The sequence below is a fragment of the Penicillium pulvis genome, assembly GCF_028828015.1.
Source record: "Penicillium pulvis strain IBT 33274 chromosome Unknown contig_12_segment0_segment0, whole genome shotgun sequence".
In the NCBI taxonomy this organism is placed as follows: Eukaryota; Fungi; Ascomycota; class Eurotiomycetes; order Eurotiales; family Aspergillaceae; genus Penicillium; species Penicillium pulvis.
The window spans coordinates 1850527-1873182 of record NW_026643072.1 but is presented as its reverse complement, the minus strand read 5'-3'; the positions used below and the strand labels follow the sequence as shown (position 1 = coordinate 1873182).

At 49.5% G+C, this 22656-nt stretch overlaps 8 protein-coding genes across 8 annotated transcripts; 3 read left to right on the top strand and 5 right to left on the bottom strand.

The window, feature by feature from the left end:
• Window positions 1-755: 755 nt before the first annotated feature.
• On the bottom strand, window positions 756-2750 carry N7503_001908 (sugar porter family MFS transporter; the record flags this gene model as incomplete). The annotated part of the gene is made up of 8 exons (XM_057061455.1): window positions 756-961; window positions 1018-1078; window positions 1131-1287; window positions 1349-1443; window positions 1497-1688; window positions 1746-2155; window positions 2210-2299; window positions 2357-2750. 8 exons carry the CDS (start codon window positions 2748-2750, stop codon window positions 756-758), a joined length of 1605 nt encoding a protein of 534 aa, XP_056925417.1.
• Window positions 2751-3203: 453 nt separating this feature from the next.
• N7503_001907 (UPF0075 domain protein) lies at window positions 3204-4666 on the top strand (the record flags this gene model as incomplete). The annotated part of the gene is made up of 3 exons (XM_057061454.1): window positions 3204-3314; window positions 3373-3447; window positions 3497-4666. The coding sequence occupies exons 1-3, from the start codon at window positions 3234-3236 to the stop codon at window positions 4664-4666; spliced, it is 1326 nt and encodes a 441-aa protein (XP_056925416.1). The 5' UTR covers window positions 3204-3233.
• A 737-nt stretch (window positions 4667-5403) lies between these two features.
• N7503_001906 (uncharacterized protein) lies at window positions 5404-7662 on the bottom strand (the record flags this gene model as incomplete). The annotated part of the gene is made up of 6 exons (XM_057061453.1): window positions 5404-5749; window positions 5809-5900; window positions 5949-6560; window positions 6610-7027; window positions 7083-7509; window positions 7620-7662. The coding sequence occupies 6 exons, from the start codon at window positions 7660-7662 to the stop codon at window positions 5404-5406; spliced, it is 1938 nt and encodes a 645-aa protein (XP_056925415.1).
• A 2286-nt stretch (window positions 7663-9948) lies between these two features.
• On the top strand, window positions 9949-11785 carry N7503_001905 (sugar porter family MFS transporter; the record flags this gene model as incomplete). The annotated part of the gene is made up of 3 exons (XM_057061452.1): window positions 9949-10250; window positions 10304-10504; window positions 10570-11785. 3 exons carry the CDS (start codon window positions 9949-9951, stop codon window positions 11783-11785), a joined length of 1719 nt encoding a protein of 572 aa, XP_056925414.1.
• Window positions 11786-12536: 751 nt separating this feature from the next.
• N7503_001904 (DUF3433 domain-containing protein) lies at window positions 12537-16396 on the top strand (the record flags this gene model as incomplete). Its single annotated transcript, XM_057061451.1, has 2 exons — window positions 12537-12588; window positions 12678-16396. The coding sequence occupies 2 exons, from the start codon at window positions 12537-12539 to the stop codon at window positions 16394-16396; spliced, it is 3771 nt and encodes a 1256-aa protein (XP_056925413.1).
• A 662-nt stretch (window positions 16397-17058) lies between these two features.
• Window positions 17059-18328, bottom strand: N7503_001903 (uncharacterized protein; the record flags this gene model as incomplete). Its single annotated transcript, XM_057061450.1, has 4 exons — window positions 17059-17254; window positions 17308-17885; window positions 17998-18117; window positions 18197-18328. The coding sequence occupies 4 exons, from the start codon at window positions 18326-18328 to the stop codon at window positions 17059-17061; spliced, it is 1026 nt and encodes a 341-aa protein (XP_056925412.1).
• Window positions 18329-19003: 675 nt separating this feature from the next.
• On the bottom strand, window positions 19004-20753 carry N7503_001902 (uncharacterized protein; the record flags this gene model as incomplete). Its single annotated transcript, XM_057061449.1, has 5 exons — window positions 19004-19378; window positions 19443-19719; window positions 19776-20052; window positions 20116-20622; window positions 20675-20753. 5 exons carry the CDS (start codon window positions 20751-20753, stop codon window positions 19004-19006), a joined length of 1515 nt encoding a protein of 504 aa, XP_056925411.1.
• A 510-nt stretch (window positions 20754-21263) lies between these two features.
• Window positions 21264-22425, bottom strand: N7503_001901 (ketopantoate reductase family protein; the record flags this gene model as incomplete). The annotated part of the gene is made up of 5 exons (XM_057061448.1): window positions 21264-21836; window positions 21884-22083; window positions 22136-22190; window positions 22243-22336; window positions 22385-22425. The coding sequence occupies 5 exons, from the start codon at window positions 22423-22425 to the stop codon at window positions 21264-21266; spliced, it is 963 nt and encodes a 320-aa protein (XP_056925410.1).
• Between the last annotated feature and the right edge of the window lie 231 nt (window positions 22426-22656).

Genomic DNA, 22656 nt, shown 5'->3' with positions numbered 1-22656 from the left:
GAATGATGAGCGATCTGGCGAGATCTCAACGACTTCTTATTTGTTTTTTTAATATGGCAAGCTTGAATTCCTGCGAGATAACAATGACTCATATATTGCTATCAAGATTCAGCCACCATAATAAACGCAGGCGGGGGTCATTAAAGTGGAATCTAAATTTAGATTCAGATGAGGTGGTGCTGAATTCTGCAGCGGGTGATGCTTTTCCTGATAATCGTGGCTTCAAGAAGAACGAGGGGTGGGTCTTGTTCTACGATGGTCCTTTCCCATGGTCAGGTTGCCAAGTCCGCAATGCGGGGAAGGCCTCATACACCTGGTCATATCAGCCAAGCTGATTCACAGATAAGCTACTTGTCTTGGCTTGTTGATTCATATAGTATAGGGACCTGGCCCAACTTACGACTTTCCAGCACAGGCCACAGACCACATCTAGACTGATATTGAACAGACAAGAAAACGGGTGCTCAGATAGAAAAAAAGGGCATCAATTCATATCAAAATGGAAGACAAAATGATACAAAATACAGATTGACATTCCGAATATTCTGACACTTGATAATATATACAAAAACACCCTTTCCACCAAGACCACAGGAAGTGTGCAATTCAAGGTCTCAGGGCGTAGACACCGCCGATCGTGATGGAAGTGGACCACCTGAATCGGTCGGTGTACCGTTCTAGCTACTAGCTCGGCGCCATTCTTGTTAAGCTCTTACCTTAGTTGATCGAATGAACTGTACAGGAATTTTAGAACATCAGGCAATCATCTGCTCCTCCGGTTTGTCATATGATGAGAATTCATTCCCGGCAGCATCGAGACCATCAATCTTACTGACTCCGCGTTCCACCAAGACATCACCGTGCAAAGCGAACGCCTGCTCCATCTTCCAGTAGAAGGGACTTGAGGTGGAGAAGAGTGCTTCAATTGATTCCAGGGAGCGGCCGCGGGTTTCGGGGTAAACTATAACTCTTGTCAGCTCTGGCCTTTCGATGGTCCATGTCGTAGTAAGAACATACAGAGGTAAACGATGGGAATCCACATCAAATTAAGGCCAGCGTAGAGGAAGTACGTGCGGCTCTGGGAAACAGTGGTCAGCTTCAGCTACAATAGGATGGTGATGTGCTCTTACCTTCATGGAGTCGAACATGATCGGATTAACCAAAGTGGTCATGCCCACACCGATAGCCCACCCAGTGATGCCAAAGCCATTACCTTGGGCTCGCAAGTCAGAGGGAAATATCTCCGTGGGCACCAAGAATGCGACGGTGCCCCAGGTAGCAGCATAGCTGTTAGAAGGCATCAGTATACTGTAAGAGGATAGTTGGGAAGTGAAAGAGGTCGACTCACGCAATATTGAACAAGAACAACATGGTAATAGCTGCGGGAGCAAACTGAGAAGCCTTGCTAGGATTCTGCAATGAGCCCTCATAGACACCTCCAGCCTGGCATCCAATTAGAGATAGGCATAGCAATTTTCGTGGGAGTAAAGACATACAATAACATTGACAGCAAATAGCGCTGCTGCACCACCCATGAGACAGATACGGCGACCTAGGCGATCGACGATCTGGGCACTTATAATGGTACCGACGATACCAACCGTGTTGAGTCCTCCAGCAAGGCCGTTCTGCGTGATGGTGCTGTACCCAGCCTGTTGCAAGAGGACAGGAGCATATGCTGTGACAGCCTGTAATCGTCTAAATTAGAGGTAGTCATAAATTGATGCTGACCGGGATGCACCTACCGTAATACCTGTCCAGGAGCCCATGATCTGAAGCCATATACACAGCCAAGCTCGCCTACCCAAATTTGGATGCCGGCTTCCACCCATCCCGAACAAGATCTTCACAAATTGGATAGGTGAGCTGAGCTGGCTTTCCTCTGCCAAGGTAACAATCTCCAAGTATTCCCGATCAATCTCCTCTGGAGTGGCCTTGTGCTTGCGGATACACCTCAATAGCTCATGCGTCTCTTCATTTCGACCAACTGAAGCGAGATACCGGGGACTGTCCGGCAGCATCTTGATGAAGCAGACAAGAATTAGGGCGGGTACACACTGGAAGGCAAGTAAGAACCGCCATCGTACGTCCGAGTATCCGTTATCGACGAAGGCGAGGCCGAAGGATATCCAGTATGCGACTGAAATTCCGAGGTCTGGTAGGGATTAGCAACGAATTCCTGGACGAAACGGTATGAGGATCTGCTTACAGTTGGCAATAAAGACGTATCCCAGAAATCCGCCGCGGTGATCTGCAGAAGAGGTTTCCGACACCAAGACAGGGGTGATGCCAGTTAACGCTGCATCATCACAAGTTAGAACAACTTAAAAAAGTCGGCCACCGTTCAAAAGCCCACCTCCAGTACCAACACCAGTCACTACTCGAGCGCAAATCATAAAATTTGAACTCTGAGCGGCAGCCTGCAACGCGCCACCCACCAAAGCAAACAACGCTCCTGCCAGCAGGCCATTGATTCGACCAACACGGTCAGCCAACCATCCTCCGGCAAAGCAGCCGAAGATGGCACCCAAGTAGTAGACACTGACAATTCCACCCTGGTGCGTGGTGTCTGTCACCGTGCCATCCGGCTTCCCAATGCCGACCTCGGTCACGTACTTGGGCGCGGCATTGACGCCGCCCATAACACCTTGGTCATAGCCTTCGAAGAAAATAGATATGAGCGAGAACACTTGGATGGTGACATTTAGCTGCCGCGGCGAGAGCCGCTTCCAGAGTGTAGTATAGCCCATTTTGGATATTACTATCCCCAGCTTCTACATCGAAAACATCGGGGGCTCGAGAACTCATTTATAAAGTGGAGCATTCGGCCCCGGAGAATCGGAATGGAGGTAATCCTGGAGAAGCGTGGGGCAAACAACATCCGGTAGTCATTCAGCCGCGTAGCCGTGTCATAGAACAAATTAAAGTTTAACCCTGTCTTCTCGGCTTCGGGGTTCACTCGGCCTCCTACTTACCACGGCGCGGAGAAATAAGCGTGTTGCCGGTTCTGGGCGCTTTGCCGTTTTCCCGTCTAGCCGACCGTTTATCCGACAATTTAGCAGTTCTGGCGTGAGGGTTGAATGGAGATTGGCTTAGTAGAATGCTGGAGGCTGTTCCCCACCATTCGGTCATTGATGGGGCTCTGGCTCCGGTTAAATAAGACGCAATTCTCGCTCACAACTTTCTGCCTACACTCTTGACATCGTCATTAGACCCGTTGTTGTAATCAAATCATGGCTTCGGATATGGCTAACGGCACTGGTGGCCACTCCTTGGATCTGACCGTCCTTGGTCTAAACAGCGGGACATCGATGGTGAGTCCCCTAGCCTACTTACTATAGTAGAAGAAGTTGAAGCTTACGATGAATGAAGGATGGCATCGATTGTGCCCTCTGCCGCTTCCGTCAAGAGACTCCGGAATCGCCCATGCACTTTGAGCTGTTGAAGGTAAATATTTCTTATCCTTCTTTCGGAGCACGACCAACAATAACTGCAGTATGGAGAGATCCCGTTGGAGCCCGTGATCAAGAAGCGGGTGATGAACATGATCTTGCACAACCAAACCTCGCCATCAGAGTTGTCAGAAGTAAACGTCATCCTGGGCGAGACTTTCGCGTCGGCAGTGCACCTGTTCTGCAAGGACTACAATGTCGACATCAAGTCGATCGACGTGCTAGGGTCCCACGGCCAGACGATCTGGCTGCTCTCCATGCCTGAAGCAGGCGAGACCCGAAGCGCACTGACCATGGCCGAGGGCTCATTCCTGGCCTCGCGCACCGGTATCACCTCCGTGACGGACTTCCGCGTTAGCGACCAAGCTGCCGGACGCCAGGGCGCTCCGCTTATTGCCTTTTTCGACGCGCTAGTGCTACACCACCCGACAAAGTTACGTGCGTGCCAGAACATCGGCGGTATCGCCAACGTGTGCTTCATCCCTCCAGATAGCCACGGCGGCGTTGACGAATGCTACGACTTTGATACCGGCCCAGGCAATGTCTTCATTGACGCCGTGGTCCGGCACTATACTAATGGCGAACGCGAGTATGACCGAGATGGCGAGATGGGTGCGCGCGGTACAGTCGACCAGGAGCTCGTCGATGACTTCCTGCGCCACCCGTACTTTGCCCTAGACCCGCCTAAAACTACCGGTCGTGAGGTTTTCCGTGACACGATCGCCCATGATTTCATCACTAAGGCTGAGGCTAAGGGTCTTGGCCCGGACGATGTGGTCGCCACAATCACCCGTGTTACGGCTCAGGCTATTGTGGACCACTACCGTCGTTATGCTCCTAAAGACCTAGAGATCGCCGAGATCTTCATGTGCGGCGGTGGTGCATACAACCCTAATATCACAGCTTTCCTCCAGAAGGAATACCCCAACACCCGTATTATGATGCTGGATGAAGCCGGCATTCCCGCTGGGGCTAAGGAGGCTATCACCTTCGCCTGGCAGGGTATGGAGGCCGTGGTGGGCCGCTCCATTCCTGTCCCTACACGTGTCGAGACTCGTCAAGAATACGTTCTTGGAAAGGTCTCTCCCGGAAAGAATTACCGCAAGGTCATGCGCCAGGGTGTGCTCTTTGGTGCTGGTCGCGATCATCTCTCCCCGGTGAAGGAGCTGGTCAACTATGTCGATGGCAAGGTTTTCGACAACAAGTGGAAATAGAAAAATTAAAATTTGGGAGGAACTCACCAAAAATGACTGCAGTTCATTGCCTGGGATTATTTAGATGTATTATATTTGGGGGTTTCATGTTTATATTTAACGTCAATGAGGACACGCAGCCGGCAAATGCTTTAATAAGGATTTGCATCATGTTACAGGAGATCTCTCAAAATTGAATTCAGAAAATTTCTTCCGCATAAGTAAGAATATTGCATGAAACGCTGCGTATATTCCCCTCGATCAATTCGTCACGACAAGAGTGACAGGCCCATAGGCAGAATTTGGCCAAAGACCAAAACGCGTTAGACAAGGTCGAACCTACGGTCGGGGTATGAGAGCTCTTCCGGTTTGTTGCCCCCTCGAAGATGTCACAGATCACCCCATGAACTGCCTGTCTTCTCTGATATATTTTGCTTGCTTCTTTTCAACGAGTCAAGTACAACCATCACCGCGCTGAACAACCTCAGAAAGCGATCCGCTGGTTCGTGATAGAATCCCTGACGGATATTCAATTATACCGGAATGTAACCCATTAAGGTGTGAATCTGGTAGATATATTGAAGGGGGTTGATCAGAAATGGTAAATGATCTGGGAAACGGTATTCATGGGTACAATGACACGTATTGCAATAAGGATTGCATGCTAAATTATAAAGTACAGACGCATTCATGTTGCGACTATGTACAGTAGTTGTTGTATTAGCCAATCACAGACCTTCGTCAGCCAATAACTGGAATCATTCGAATGCCAGGGGCAGTAGTCCCTCGGCATTGTGAGAATCCAACGGCCATGGCCAATCTGAGAGAAGTTCCTGTGGCAGCTGAAACAGGGACATTTGGTCAAGACCAGCAGTAGGCAAGGCTTCGACGGCGGGGGTCCCTTGTGCATACGCGGATGGGACAGCAAGTTCGGAGTCTGCTTCGATTACTTGCGTTGCGTTATTTGGTGACGTTAGATTCAGAAGAAGTGAGTCCCGCATATAGCCGTCTATTCGAGCAACCTGGGACCGCAATCGTTCGCCTGCACCCGAGGCACGGTGTAGGCCCATTTCGAGACGCTGTAAGAGATCTGCCATTTCAAGCCTGTAGGTAGATATGTTAGCTAGGCCTCAAGTGGCTGCCACTGAATGAGGATAACGTACAGTAATGTGCGAGCTCGTGTGTAGGATTCCTCAGATAGACTCCCTTCCATGACAGAGCCAAGAATGTAGCCAATTCCGCCTAGGTGATGGAGCTGGGATTATCAGTACACATTCCAGAGAAGCAGGGGGACTGCACATACCAAGGGGGAGCTGATGGCTCTCAAGTACTCGATGGGTACATTCGAAAAAACGCTCAGCAGTTCGCCCGCTACATCACATTTTCGCTCCACCCCGATTTCCTCGGTGGACAAGAGCTCCATCCGAAGAAGTTGTAGCGTCGCCTGAATATTGGCTGACTGGAACCCGAATAGATCCTTAGACATGTCTCCCGTAGTGGGCGGGGTTTCCCGAAACTGTGATGGAAGAGCTGAGTACATAGTAAGGACTTTATCCATTACCGCTGGCTCTGACATTGATAAAGGACTAAATAGTGACCAAACTTGTGTCGTCCCGTTAGCCGAAGAGAAGCGGCGTCTGTTGCCATCGACTACATGCTCAAGGATGCGGTAAAGGTCTGTAGTGAAGTTCCAACCACGCAACCAGGGCGTAGGCTGGCGGGAGACCACAGTCACGTTAGCTGTTGGAAGCGAATTCAAGCCCTGGGGTTGAGAGGGCACGCCATAGCCGCGCTCTGTGATGAATTCGTCGTCTAACTCGCTAGGATAGCGCACTAAGGAATGTGCTTCACGATATCGAATAACGCCACCCCATACAATGGTCGAATAGATATCGAATGTGTAGATAGACCAGAACTATCAATGTGTCAGCAAAATAGTAACAATTGAAGGGTATATTTCATACAAGTCGGCGTCGCTCCTCGGTCTGAATTGCAGTCAAGTCGTTGGGCCAGAGCTTCTCGTCATAGAGGCCATCCATCGAAGTCAAGGCATGGTATAAGCCGGAATACTTCTGCATATTTTTGATCTGGGAGTTTTGAATGCTGGCGATAGCTAGTATGGCACACGCCCGCATATAATTGATACCTTTGGCTGCGATAAGGTCTCGGGGAATTGAGTCCCTTGCAGCTGCAAAGAAAGTCTCGGACGGTGGATCTATAAGCTCGTCTCGATCCCACCGATTAGAGTACAACGCACCGTCACGTGCGCGACCGGCGACCAAAGCGCAGACAGCCATTGTGGAGGCAAAGAGACCTTTATTGTGAAGATGCTTTTTGTTGTTGACCTGCTCTATGAATGACGGCATGTGAAACAATGGAAATCTAGTGATATGCTTAGTCAACGCAGTAAGCGAGGAGGATTAGGGACTCATCATACATTGGATACACGATCTCGAAATAAACCTGGACTGAGTTTCGTATTTGTCGGTCACAGGCAATGGCAAATGCTTTCCAAGAATCGTGCAGCACCCCGTCATCTTCATCCCCTTCGGCTGCTGACCAGCCATGGTTGAAGGTAGGCCCGGGATCACCGGGGATCGATGTGCGGTACGGACTGCGAGAATTCGAGGAACGGAGGGTTCTTCCGCTACTTGCAGTCTCTGCCGCTGTAGGAATAGCATTATTGACTGATGCTCTCACAAATCGAGGATCGCGGCCTCTCGCCCGAGAGCCAGACTTGACGCCCCGGCGTTTTGCCGGGCGATCGAAGGTGCACCGCAAATCGAAGTCCACACAATTTTGACAACGACCTAGGGGATCCTCGCTATGGCTGCATTTTATGCTGCGTCTGTGGCAAAAGTCGCCTGCATTAGATTGCGTACTTAGTAAATGCAGGCCTCATGTCCGGAGTTTAAGCCGCTAAGCTAAAGAGTGGAGACTCCAGCACCAAGAAATCGAACGCTGGGGAACCTACAGGCCATAGAGATGCGCTGAAGCTTTCGCGGTTTTTCCGACATCCAGCCATTAGATAACTTTTCGTTGCGTAGAGCGTGGTGTTCAAGACAAAGCGTAGAAGTTCGGCGATTACGGAGCTTGACGTAAGCAAAGCTGGGGAAAAGGCGGTGGGGTGTGACAAAGCTTTTAAGCGATCTCGTGCCATTCAATACCCAACAACTAAATATCTCGACCTAGTGTAAATGAGAAGCTGTTAGCCCGACTGTTTGTCGAACCACACAGAGACCTGATTCAGCGAGATAAAATTGGCGTATCTCACAAGCGAATCACAGGAACTGTTCATCACCTGTTTAAGTCCATACAACATACCTTATTCTTTAAATCCCTCGAAGACTTTTTCTGACAAACATAAATAAAATAAAATAAATAAATAAAATAAATAAAATAAATAAATAAAATAAACAGAAACAGATAGGATTTAAGGACTATCAGTCACAGATGAGAATCTGTCTTCAGCAAAAAGTGAAGCGAATGGAGTGAAATATGTGTATCGGGACCGACGACTGATGTTGAAGCGCATTCTTCTTGAAAGAGTTGCATTTGAAATAGGAACGCAGCATACTCGAAAAGTCTTGGATGGGCTTTGTCAGAGATGCAGTCGTCTAAACCAAATTATGGACAAGCAGTTTATAAGATAGACGAAGGTCAGCTTCCGGTGAATGACATTAATGCTGCACCTGTGATTCTCAATCCCCAACAAAATGGGATTCCTTCTATGAGTCGCATGTATCTATTTGAAGGGCACATTGTGTCCCCGTAAGGGCATGTCTTACGAGGCAATTTGTTTCATTCCAGAGGCCGCTGGCTTCCCATAGATCTCATATGGCGCTATTAAATTGACATTAAAAAAATCTAAACTCCCATAGTCCCCATTGTGTGCAAAATTTATCGCTGCGACTTACCTATGACCAGCTCAGTGAGCCTGAGCCCAGACTGAAATTTAGGTGAACCTGACTCTGACCGCCGTCATCCAAGCGGCGGCACTCACTGTAGAATAGCGAAGGAAATCCGGTACGTCAAGCTACAATTGTACGCACGGGCCATGACTGTAAGGCCCGAGCGTTGCCATGTGCCGACCTTCTCATCCATCAGTGCCATCACCCACATCTCAAGCTCTCAGCCTCTTACATCTGTCCTTCAAAGTGAATTTCGGCCCTGAGCGAATGACTGGTGACCGGTTCGCTAAACGAGAGTGTAGGTCTACATGCAGGAGACGCATCGTGTGACACGGACCCCACGTCGCAAGGGCCCCCACAAGGTCAAGCTCAGATGGGGAGTGGGGTTCTCCGCAAAAATGTTTCTGGAGATTTCCTTGAAAGGCATCACATCGCGGCCGTGGCCGTCACAGGATTTGAGACAATGTGGATGTATTTACAGGTAAGTCCGACAAATTCCCGCCATTTAATACACTTTTCATGCCCCCGAACGTCACGTCGCGTCCGTGAAATTCGGGCTCGGGCGCCTTATCACCGAGCTGTAACCTACCAAGCCCGATGGGTTAATGTCGATCACTATCCCTTACAGGCGACACCCGAGCCGCCACGATCCACGAAGACTGGACGGTGCCGAGGCCGCTAGACCGGGGGTGCATCCTTCCAGCGCCCTTCCCTCGAAACTTTGAAGGGTGCCAAGAGAAGGTTGAAACCACGAACAACTTGGGCACTTATTATTGGCGGAATGACTCTACGCTAAGGAGCACGGGGTCATCCAATCTCTATTTGTATGAAGCGACGCCGAGAAGCGACGCCACAGCCCGTAGCCAAGCTTTGCCATGCTCTGCCGGAACGCCATTGCGGAAACTTAGGAAGAACGGCATTCGTATAGATCGACGTCATCTATGAAGTAGTTGAGATCAAGTATGTTAGGTCGACTTCTTTGACCTTGCGGTTTCGAGATGAGAATTGGATGTGCGGGGAAAGAACAGCAGCAACGAATAAGAAATTTTGAAATAAACCAGAATATTATTGCAACGTGGGTCAAATTCAACCCCATGGGGAGACTCCGTCGCGAGTTGCGTAAGACTGCACAGCTATCGACCAATCGCTGCTCCCCAGTAGGTCGTATTGCTGGTCCCGGGATGAATTCCATGCGACATCGCGTCGAGCTAAACTCGCTAAAGAGCAAAGTCATTGTTTATACGCGTCTCTAGGACCCCTTTTGAATCCTGGTACCTCGCTCAAGACCCGCATGGCCCGACATGTACTCCCTATATAAGTACCCTCCGAAGCCCACTTTTTGACGCAGGGACTTCTCTTATTTCAAGCTGGGTTTTCCTTCCGAAATCCACCATGGTGATTGGGAACATCTATGTGATTGCCTCCGTCGCCGTCGTTGGCGGCGGCCTCTTCGGCTTCGACATCTCGTCGATGTCCGCTCAGTTGTCGGAAAATGCCTACAAGTGTTACTTCAACCAGGGTCCAAACGGTCCGCCATTTAATGACGATGCTGATTGCAGTGGTCTTAGCTCCTTAAGTCAAGGTGGTGTCACGGCCTCCATGGCTGCTGGCTCTTGGTTAGGTGCTTTGATCTCTGGAATTGTATCAGATCGTGTTGGTCGCAAATATTCCATTATGCTGGGCTGTCTCATTTGGTAAGATTGAGAATGTTACTCTCCGTTTTCTCGTGCTGACTGTATGTGTCTAGGATCGTCGGGTCAGTCTTGATCTGCGCCTCGCAAAATATCGCCATGCTGTGTGTCGGTCGTGTCATCAACGGTTTGGCTGTTGGTATTGAATCGGCACAAGTCCCTGTCTACATCTCGGAGTTATCGCCCCCTTCAAAGCGTGGTCGCTTCGTTGGCTTGCAGCAGTGGGCTATTACTTGGGGTATCCTAATCATGTACTAGTATGTTTTTTCCTCGGTTATCACCTTGATTGGGTTACAAGATGGCGATGAACTGACTCAAGAAGTATCTCCTATGGCTGCTCGTTCATTGGAGGCAAAGACTCGTCCAACTATAGCGCTGCAGCCTGGCGCGTCCCCTGGGGCTTGCAGATGATCCCCGCCGTTGTTCTATTTTTCGCGATGATGCTATTGCCCGAATCCCCTCGCTGGTTGGCCCGTATGGACCGATGGGAGGAAGCCCATGAAGTTCTTGCCCTGGTCCATGGTAAGGGTGACCGAGATCACCCCTTCGTTGCCATTGAGCTGCAGGACATTCGGGATATGTGTGAATTGGAGCGACAGTTCGGTCATGTTAGTTATCTGAGTCTTTTTACTCCGCGAATGATCAACCGCACGGTCATCGCCTTGTTCACGCAGATCTGGTCCCAGCTTACTGGAATGAACGTCATGAGTGAGTTGGATAATCTTTGCTTCCTCTTCTACGTCGCCTTTGCATCATATCGGGAATTGGCTAACTTCGTTTCACTACCTCCAGTGTACTATATCAGCTACGTGTTTACCATGGCCGGGTACAGCGGTAACTCGGCCCTCCTCTCATCATCGGTGGAATATATCATCAACGTGTTCATGACCCTCCCTGCGCTGCTCTGGCAGGATCGCTGGGGACGTCGCCCAACCATGCTGGTGGGTGCATTCTTGATGACCGTTTTCATGTTCGCGAACGCAGGTATTCTGGCCGCACAGGGTACCATTATCCCCATGGCTGAGCGAAGCAGTCCGGAGGTGTCAATGAGCGTAAGCGGCGCCGCCTCGAAAGGACTGGTCGCGTGTACCTACTTGTTCGTTGCTTCATATGCACCTACCTGGGGTCCGGCCTCATGGACTTACCCGCCCGAGCTGTTTCCCTTGCGTCTGCGCGGTAAGGGTGTCGCACTAGCCACTTCGGGTAACTGGGCCTTCAACACGGCGCTAGGCCTTTTCACTCCGTCGGCCTTCACGAACATCGCTTGGAAGACTTATATTTTGTTCGGGGTGTTCAACACTGTTATGTTCATCCATGTCTTCTTTGCATTCCCTGAGACGGCTGGTAAGACACTGGAAGAGACTGAAGCCATGTTCGAGGATCCCAATGGCATCAAATACTTGGGGACCCCAGCGTGGAAGACTCGTGTGAGCACTCGCACCACGGTTGCTCTTGAGCACGGTGACTTGGAGGCTGCAAAGGCACAGGAGGCTCGGTCGGAAGCGCTAGGCGGGCAGCAAGCCACAATCACTCAATAAGGAACAGCCTCACAGTTCTTCGGAGATGGGGCTGAGCCGGCGACTACGACAATTTGGTGGCGTTTTGGCTAACGTTGAATGGATGGAGCTTTGAAGCTGTGGGCCTATCAATGGATACAGCATACTGTAGATGTCTGGGTAAGTTTTACCCCCGGGGTCGTTGGGTGTATATATTCTTGGAAAATTATGCACGAGGATTTTGGCGATGGTCTCTAATGTAAGGAGTATATACATGTCATCAATGCCAAGATCGTCCCGCCGGGAATAAAACTCTGTTTTCAATTCAGGAACTGAAGTTATTTGGGGGGACGTTCCATGGCTGCGGATCAGCGACCGTAGGACTTTCCATCAACTCCCAAAAAATATTTACTATGCGTGCCTTGATATCAGAAAATGATATCTATGATGAACGAACAAGTTTTTTGTTATGCCAAGTTTCATCGAAGGCTAAACAGCTCAGCCAAGACAACGGAACCCGCTATAAGTGGCGAATTAAGCCCCACGAGACCGCGCGTCCCAGCAAATTCTCCCCTTTAGGTCTCTCCGACTTCCCCATCCTCTACACCGTACGTCATGTGCCCTCCCACCCCCAGATATACGGAAAATTCGTGATACTTGTCGACTGTAGCGAATTCCCATCCCGCTTCTGTCGACCCCTATTCCTGCCATGGCTTGCGCATAATCGAGATCGTTGTTTGGCAATGCTCTCCGATTCCCCGCACCATTCGGCCTTCCCGGGCCCAAGTCCAGCATGCATGTTGATGGAGGCAAGGCGCCCCGGGGGTTTTGGGCACAATGTGCTGGTGAGTGAACTCCTTTGTTATGATACTTCCTGGTATCATTCAGCTGTTGGCAACAAATTCGCGGGATGCTGACATCCACATCTCTCCAGCGTTCATCGCACCATTCCGAACTCCTCTCACAGCTTGCTCCGATCGAGGCTGGCGCCCGATAGCTTTGCGTCCGCCGTACCTCGCTGGTTTGGCATGCTGCATCCTTAGCATGTTTCTGACCCTAGAAGGAATCCGGCAGTATAGCAATCGGGAGGGTGGCCTCGTCTTCTTCTCCGACACTGATGATGTCTCTTCCGCTCAGTCCTTCCTGTATAACTATCTACCCATCATCATATCCCTATTGCTGCTTATGGTGTGGACTATAACCGACTTCGATGTGCTTCGACTGGAACCGTATTTCCAATTATCGCAACCCGAAGGCGCCCCGGCGTCCGTCTTGTTTATCAACTATAACTTCGGTCAGACAGTCCTTACCCCCATAAACGCCGCACGCCGCCATCATTGGGTTGTATTGTGGGTTTCATTGCTCACACTTTCGATTCGAATGGTTCTCCCGGCCTTGACAAGTACGATGTTTGAGCTTCGTGAGGTGGACGTGATTCAGCATGCGAATATGAAAAGCTGGCCCTACCTAGTCGATCTGGAGAGCCAGGCGAGTTGGATGTCGACGCAGGCAAATCACTCGATGGATTCGGTGCTCTCGTCCGATAAGAAAGTACACCGCACACGATCAGCGAATTATGCGATTGCGCCTGTGGAAATACCTGCCGAAGACGGTGAGGGAGACACGATGTGGACCATGGATCAAACCTTGTACTGGTCTGATCTGACCTGTATTGATGTCCCCGTGGATGAATCGCTCTCGTCAGTCACCATCAACGAAACCGTTTCCAGCTCCGGCTTTCCCACAATCTCATGGAACGCGACAGGTACCGACGCGCAGGATGACTATAACACCTCATCGACGTGCACGTTGGATTTTAACTACTCGAGTATCTTCTTCTCAGGAACAAACTATCTCCAGGTCCGTTATTGGGAACCCGTCATCACTCAATCGGCAGCAGCGGAGTATCCCAATCGCACGCACGCTTTCACCACTACTGGCTGCGACCCACACGATCTATATGGCATGCTGATCTCTGTGAATGCCACTGGCAATGCTTCATCTGATCCCGATTACGCTGCCTCTGGTGTTGCGTTCGCGTGCGATATCTCTTACCATAGAGCCGAAGCAAGGATCCAGATGCACTCGAACAGTTCTATCACTTCCATCCATATTCACCCAGCCACGACCCGTACGGTTACATCAGAAGAGTTCAATATCGCCCAATTCCAGGCTCTGCTTTCGGAGCACGCTCCTTACACCAGTGATATGTTGTTTATCAGTGATAACACAAGTACTGGGGCTCAGACGGTAACGGAATTGCCTGTGATTAGTGTGGAAACGGGCGATCTTGAATCACTTCTCATGTTGGACACTGCCGCCATCATGACTCAAGCTGAATTCAAGGCTCGCATTCGTCGTGACGTTAAGCAAACATTCGTCCTCACCCTTGGCCGTCTCTTCGACCCGGATCGCGAACCAACCACCGTCTCTGCAACCAGCTCGACAAATAAAGTTGCCATCGCCATCGTGAATTTTGCCGCCCTGTGGTCTGAGCTCATCCTCGCATTGGCGGCTTTGACCTCGATATACCTTCTATTCTTATACCGGTCGCGCGAAACGTTCCTTCGAAGTGATCCCGGCTCAATTGCCGCCATGTGCAGCATCGCCGCCGATGTTCTCCACCCTTCCAACATCCTGGCCGACCCCAACACCGACTTTCACCAATTTTCTACTCGACAACTGAACGTCATCTTTCAAAAAGCCCGTTGCTATTGGCGCCCCACTCCATCTGGAAATCGACTTGAAATCCTTGCTGAAGATGGGTCGCCAGTGCAGCTCGGAGACGATACACGAGTCCGTGTCGATCGGATGCCTCATTTTCTTGTGGTCCCGTTCTTCATCATTGAATTTTGCCTCTTGGCTGCTGTCATCATACTGATGTGCCTTGTGGTCGCTTCGTTAGCTCGAGATGGCAAATTTCGTCACTTGACACAGTCCGACTCGAGCTCTCTACAAGTTGTTCTGTCTATTCTCCCCTCCGTTGTGGCTTCCTCCGTTGGCTCCTTGTGCACGTCCATTCACCGCAACATAAGTGTCCTGGAGCCGTGGGTTCACCTTCAGCGAGGAATGGCCACTGCTCGGGCTTCGCTAGCAACCAACTATGCAGCCCAGACTCCCTCCGCGATATTCTTCAAATCCGTCCGTAACAAACATATTTTGTTGAGCCTGGTATCTTTCGCATGCATAGTCAATATGGTGCTGACTGTCGTCGCGGGTGGTCTGTTCACCCAAGAGTTGACGACTTCCAACCTCACAACCACTGACTTGGCCATGAACTATAGCCAGTCAACGATGTGGAAAAGCGATTTCTCGGCTGAATTTACAGAGTATGATTTGATCCAGACTAGCATAATGAGTGGTGTCCCTATGCTATCCTGGACTAGCACTAATGAGTCCTTCATCCCCGTTCACATAAAAAACCGTGACCCTGACGTAATGTACGGCGCGGAGACCCTTGGCATCGGGGCAGCAATGGAATGCAAAGCTTTGTCCCCTGAAGATGGCCTATTTCACAACGAAACAACAGGCCACTACTATTGGCAGTACTCGATGTTCCACAACTCCTCTGTTGAATGCACTGCACCCATGCCATCCCAGAATAAGAACGAGGGTATCGCCCTCTCTATTCATTTCCTCTCGCCAAATGATGTGAATGGCAGCAGTGTCTGCCAGACGTCAACTGTTCTGGTTGTAGGACGTTGGGACTATTTGGCCGATAGCGAAATTACCGATGATAATACCATCGCTGTGCATTGCGAGCCTCGAGTGCGGATGCAAAACTATTCCGTTGAATTTGATGAACATGGACAGATCAAGAGTCACACGATCGTTGCAAACACGTCTACAACAGAAGGTGACATGTACGAAAACGCCACTGTCAGCCTCGGACAATTCAACAAGGTCTTCGCCGCCATTCCTGACAGTTACGTTGGTAATACCACAGCCATCAACGGGACATACAATATTTCTTCCTACGACTGGGCTGGATTCCTAGTCGCGCGTCTTTATCAACGTGAAGACCCTGATTTCGATTCCCTGGAACCCGGTCGCCTCATAGACTTGACTCGGCACGTTTACCAATGGGTTTACAGCACATATTTCTCTATCTGGCGTGACATCTATTTGGAACCACTGCAGCACCCAGTCACCGCCACCAACCCCATCGTCATTCGAAGCACCTGGGCTATGATAGTGTCCATTCCGTCGCTAGTAATTGCCTTTATTATCATTGGCTTCGATACGTTGGTGGTGCTCCTGGTATTTGGAACCCGGCGTGGACGATTTCGAGGCCCACGAATGCCACGCTCCATCGGTGCCGTTGTTCCTTGGCTTGCACACAGTCGAATGCTGAGTGACTTCAGGACCACTCATGCCTGGACTAACTCCAAAAGACGGGAGCATCTTGCTGCTTTGGATAGACGTTATGGGTTCCGTATGTTCTTGAGCCCGGATGGTCGCTGGCGATTTGCCGTGGACGAAGAACCTCCCCAAAAACTGCCCGATGATTCACAAGATACCCAAAATACTATTTCCGACTCTGATCCGGATGTGGATGTCGCTGCCGATGCCGATGGTGCGAATAAGTCTACCTCTATCCAGTTGCAAGAGCTTACCGATCAGCAACCACGGGCTCGGGAATCACCATCTTAACATTTTCCTGCTACGCATTTGACGACATTTTAATTTTGTTTTTGATATGAACATCATGACTCACTGTATATATTTGACGGACTTGGGTGTTTTTAGAGTATAAATACACAGATAAAGCAGGCTGGATCTGTTTTGGCGTTAAACTTCGGCGCTTGGCCGGATGGCGAAGCGGAATCGCCGTTGGTGTAAATACGATGAAGGACTGGTATTTGATATTGCGACTTACCTTGAAACATTTTGCATTTTTAGCCATGAGAACCTTGGAAGATTAGTCTTCATTTGGCTTTTAATAGGTACATCAAACTTTGAACAAAATCTGGAAGATGTTACAATATGAGTTGATCTGATTATATGATAGTACATAATCTGTGCTGTTCCTATTTTAACCTACTTTACTGCAAATGCCCGAGGTCCACAGTTGCCTTCCACGTACTTATATTCAAAACCCATATTCAAATTTTAGGTATGGCCTTGGAGCTCCTGGTTTGGGGGAAGGTCAAAACTTTCAGATGTCGCCTTGTTAGTCATAGTCTCCGTAAATGGAATCGCAGTTCGTGCCACAGTAATCATCGTCGGAACCGCTAGCGTCAAGTCAATTTCAGATACCAAAGCGCATATGGAAGTAAATATCCCCGGAGTGATACGCGATCGAATGTCTTACATCAATCATAAGGATCAAGCAACCGAGAATGATCATAATCGGCTTCCGTCCCCGCCGCCTCCATCTCTAGATACCCTGGTGCATACATTTCGATGTCCTCCGTCCACACATCCCTCGCCCCATCAAAATGGTGAAGGAATTCGCGACGCTCTTTCGCCCCTTCCATGATATCAATCACAGGAAGAGTCATATCCAAGCTGTTATGACATTAGCCATTTCGTTAACTCAAAAAAGCATGGAGCTCACATACTCTGAATTCTGTAATTGCGAACCCCCAACCCGATCCTGAATAACATACGCCAGTTCTCTGCGAGCGGATATGTGCTCTAAGTAAACAGGCCACATATTATAAGCCCGTCGACGGAAAAATTGATCAATCTCGCCATTAGGCTTGAATTCTACAGTCGTAATATGACCGGTATCGAGATCATCTTGCGTGACCACGAACCAATTCCTCAGGCAAGGATATCGCATATAAAGAACGGTTCCATGACGGGTCATGGTCATATTACGGAAGTAGGCCATCTCGAGATACGCTCTTGGTAGAAGGTCGGACATCTGCACATTGGACATGTCGGCAACGGTTGCCGGGTTAGGATCAAGTCCACCATGATCCTCACCGAATTCTTGTAAACAGTGTCCTATTTCTCCGTCTAAGCGGCAAGAGAGAATGTAAAGTTTGATCCATTTGGATCGGTTAGATGGGTTTGATGGGCCTAGTGGTGCGAGGCACACAAATCTGGGCGTGTTGTAGTAGTGGAGACTATCGCGTAAAACGATCTCTGGGTACTCCATTGCACCTCTTGCCGGGGCTCGTTGGTGGTATGACTGGCCTCCTGTTAGCTAAGAGGCCTTTGATTTTTATGCCCCTTCTCTACTTCCTTCTTACTCAAAAGCTTTCTTCAAGCAGTAAGTACGCAAAATAGGAGGTTTGACATACATCACGGTATTCTTGGCTGGCCTTTGCCCAAGCTTCCACCAAGGTCCGACGTTGGCGTACTTCGTAATCTCCATCCTCGTCAGGTATATTATTAGCATTCGCACGGGGGACCCAATTCTCCTAAAATCAATTTAGTATGGGATCATGACGTGACACATCTGAGTGGACTATGCAGGTGCGCGGTAAATATTTAGCATACCTCTACAAAAAGCAACCAGCCTTTAGCCTCTTCGTTGGCCTGTTCAAGTGTGATGTCACCATTGGGATCGGCTTTGACTTCGGGCGGAATACCGCCGGGCCAATGATAGGGAGGTGAAGGGCGATCGATCATGATGTGAAGTGTTAGTGCCCAAGTCGGGATAAATGGTAATTCCTAATCTCGGGCCGAAGTTCGTGGTTGGCAAAAAGGGGGTAAAACAGACCAAGTGAACAGAGCCGCGAACTCGATATTAGTACCAAGCAAGTTTTCAAGCTAACCTAGCGCCGACCTAGTGTAGCCGACTAAGTGGGGCCCAGGGATCGTATCCATGGATTTTTTCCATGTAGGGAATTGTTTGATACGTAATTTGTTGCCAGGACGAGGAATCTGTTTCACGGAGCCCTTCGCTCGAAACGAATATCAGGTCTTTTAGGGCTTTGACACCCGTTTTTCAGTACGCTGGTATGTTGGGCATGGGTAGTATATCTAGCAGCTCGAAGGTTATATTGAATAGCACAGTTCTACACCTCTCTTGCTCTGCACGTACAAGCGCTGACCACGGATATCTTTTATAACTTGCGGTTGTTTGTGTTGTTGTGTTGTGTTGTGTAGCTTCATCGACCCGCATATCCTCGAGTGTGCTGCCTTCGAGCATTCCCCTCTTCAATAGGTTCTAAGATCAGTTCTGCGGGGCACGCTCCTGTGACATATAGGGACAGTCCCCGACGCATTGTGCAGCCAATTCCTCTTATTCCAGGGGTCAAGTGTCGATAGGGAAACAGACAATGTCACCTATCCATGAAGCCATCACGCGACCTCAACATGGTCTACCCGGTCATCGTCTTTCTTCTGATTGACCTGGTTGGTCAAAGTCACATCATGACCTTGGCGGATCAGCTTCCAAAGTTCATCTGCTTTTTTCACCGGGGAAGTGTTTGGATCCATGAATGTCAGATCCACCGCCTCCAGACTGAAGCCTGCAGTCTCCGGATACAAGAAATATATCATTGGGACAAACGCGAGATTAAAAGATGCGAAGATGATGTATGTTCGCCACCCAATGTTGTCAATTGCCACGGGAACCACTTCGATTACCACAAATGTTGACAGCCAAAGAAATGCGTTGGCCAGACCGACCCCCTTCGACCGATGGGCGAGAGGTAAAATCTCCGGGCCGTAACACTAGAGTACCCAAGTTAGTGGAAGAGTCTTCGAGCGCATGTATTCTTCTGTTTGAACCACGTACCCAAATACCACCCATAAAACCCCAGGTAAAGAAAGATTGGTAGGCAAACAGCATGACTGCGGCAACAATCCCGGAAACTTGTGTATCGATTGCCAACATAGCCGCCATGATCGCCATGACAGCGGCCATACCGATGGCAGAGATGATGAAGGACCGTCGGCGTCCGAATTTTTCAATGCTATACCAAGTGCCAAACGAAGCGATAAGAAACCAGATTTGGAGAAACCCAGACATCAACAAAGCAAAATGTTGACCAAAACCCACGGAGTCCTCAAAGCTACGCAAAAGTTGTTAGCATTTTCTGAACAGATAGTTGATGGTGAGGGTCCATACATGACGGTAGTGTAATAACTAATCGGTGTACTTCCGCTCCAGGCCTGACAGGCATTCAAGAGACAGGCCAAAGCAACTCGCCGACGGGAGCGGATATGGTCATCTCGGAGAAGATCCATCCAGCCTTTTTGTTCGCTTTCGAGTGCCAGAGCATCTTGAATCTCTGCCACGGTAGTGGCCAAAGCCACTTCATCCACTTGACCATTTGAAGATCGCAGGCGACGAAGAACTTCAATTCCTTCCTGGTGCCGGTCATGCTGAAAGAGCCATCGAGGAGCTATAAGAAGCACGAAGGTTAGCTTATTCCAAATACCAGACTCTGACTGCATTAGGGACGCACACTCAGGCATAAAGAATAGCATGACATTAAGCAGAATCCCAAGAAATGCCTGGAAAGCCATTGGAAACCTCCAAGATACCGTCGTGATATACTGCGACATGGCATAATCAATCCAATACGCCAATACCTGTCCCAAGATGAGAAAGCTCAGAGAAATGGCGACCAGTGTACCTCTGATCTCTCTTGATGAAGTTTCAGACTGCCACACAGCTATATTACTGGTGATTAAACCAAGTCCCAGCCCAGCGACCATTCGACCAACTATCAGCTGAGCTACTGTGTAGCTAGATGCTTGAATGATAGCGCCGATGCTGAGGACAGCAGATCCGACCTGGGCTATCTGTAATCGACCCCAGCGTCCGCCACTGAAACTTGTGCATAGACATCCAACTAGGCAGCCGATCACGAAAAGTGCTGTCACTGTGCCTTCCATCGAGGAACTGAGATTGAAAGTTTCTTTGAATGCGGTCGCTGTGAGTAAGCCACCAATTACTCCGTCATCATATCCTATGACTAGGTAAGGATTGTGTACATGATTGTGAGCTTAGGCTTGTCTTACCGAAGATGATGAAGCCCATTCCTGAGGAGCAGGTAATGGCTACCAACAGGCCTTTACCTGAGAGGCCTAGATAAACCATGACTAATATCCAGGTCTATGTCTTAGGGGGGTATCCGAGTAATTTGCACAAACCGGGGATGAAAAGATGAATATATGGTCTCTCTATGTTGCTGGCGTAAGCCCAAGGTCCAATATACCTGATTGAACTTCCAAGGTTGGATCATCCTGCGCTTTCCTTCTTAAGTTGGTGTGGGGGCATCAGATACAGACTACTCCATGATCCTGAGCGGGGAACATAACCCAGCCTGCGGGGAGATTCCGAGCCTTCTTCCTAAGATAAGTTCCAAGGTTGGCCGAGGAGGCCATTGACTGGCTCAGCCAGGCCATCTGTGGGGTGATGTACATGGTGCGTGCTGTGCGTGGGGTTACCTCGGGCTTATCGCTCTATGTAGTACGACTTTCGTCGATCAGCAAAGGTCTTCTTTATTATTGGCGAACTGATTATTGGGCTGCAAAACATTATTCGTGGAAATTTTGCTTCACATTGCTTCTTTGTCGCTTACTAGCTCTAAGCTTTTCCAGATCCACTTCACAATGCCGCGCGGATTCGACCATCAACCGCACACAAGAGCAAGTAAAGAGATTCAAGGTAAGGGGCTGGGATACCCAGTTCCTTAGACTTGCGGACAGGAAAGCCAAGAATAACATCAATCTCCATCGGACGCCCATTCTTGCAGTCAGTCTGCATACTACTACCAATCCCAGGCATGGCGTTGATCTTGTCCATCAGTTTTTGAATCAGGTCATCGGCAAGGTTCACACCACACCCACGAGCAATATTGATAACTTCCTGCATCAATCGCCGGGTAAATGGCTCCGCATCCTTAGAGGAGTGCAGCCAGGTTTGAGTGTCCACCATAGTCAAGGCGGTGATGGAGTTCCAGGCGGCGTTCCATACAACCTTTTCCCATCGCTGTACCTGCATGTCGTCCAGCACCTTGAATCGAGTCTTTCCATGCTCAAGTAAATTGGCAAATGTCTTAAGTCGCTGCTTCTCGGTCGCATCACCAATCTGTGTATTGGGATACAGACCGATCTGCATATCCTCAGATTTAGTGTGATTGACTATCCCAGGGCTGATCTGGATGGCTCCGACCCAGGTCTATGATGGTTAGCTTGGTGATGAGAAAATCTGAGAGCCACACGTACGACACAGGTCAGGATGGAACATCCGGGAAATTGATTCCTGAATGCGACTTCGTTTCCGACGCCATTCTGGATGATGACGAATGTGGTGCGACCCTCTTCGACGACTGGCTTCAATTGCGCTGCCACTTCCTCTTGGTCGATGGCCTTGTGGGCGCATACGACATAGTCTACTGGTGATGCTTCGGCAGGTGATTTAACGACTGCGTGCGTGAGTGGAAAGGTCCATTAAGTGCATTGGAAGCGTGCGCTTACCTCGGTAAGGGTGGAAGGTATGCTGGCCGTGGTTCTCGCTATTGATCGTGATTCCCTAATGAGAGTCAATATCCTGGCTGATTGTTTTGAGGTCGCATTGTGCGTACTTTGGCGGAAACGGCGTCATAGTTAGATCGTGCGACCACTGTCAATCGCACATTTTCGGAACGACTTAGGACAAATGCGTAGAAGGAGCCAATGCTGGACACTGTTAGTGGTTGGGCGCTGTATCAGGCTGCCAGTACTTACGCTCCTAGGCCGTACAGAAGGACATCAATTTGGCCAGACATGGTGCTTGACAACTGAGGGCTTGTAGGAAACGAGTATATGAATTGTATCCCATTTTCCGTCATTGAACGGAACCTGGAGTTCTCCCCGCACAGTGGGGTCAGCAGTGGGGTCAGTGGGGGTCGGGCATTGCCCGCGTGGGGGTTACAAGCGTCATATGTGACACTTTTGGATGCCAGTCTGGGTGCTTATTGCTTTCGGTAGAATTGTCACACAATTGGCGATATGATAGG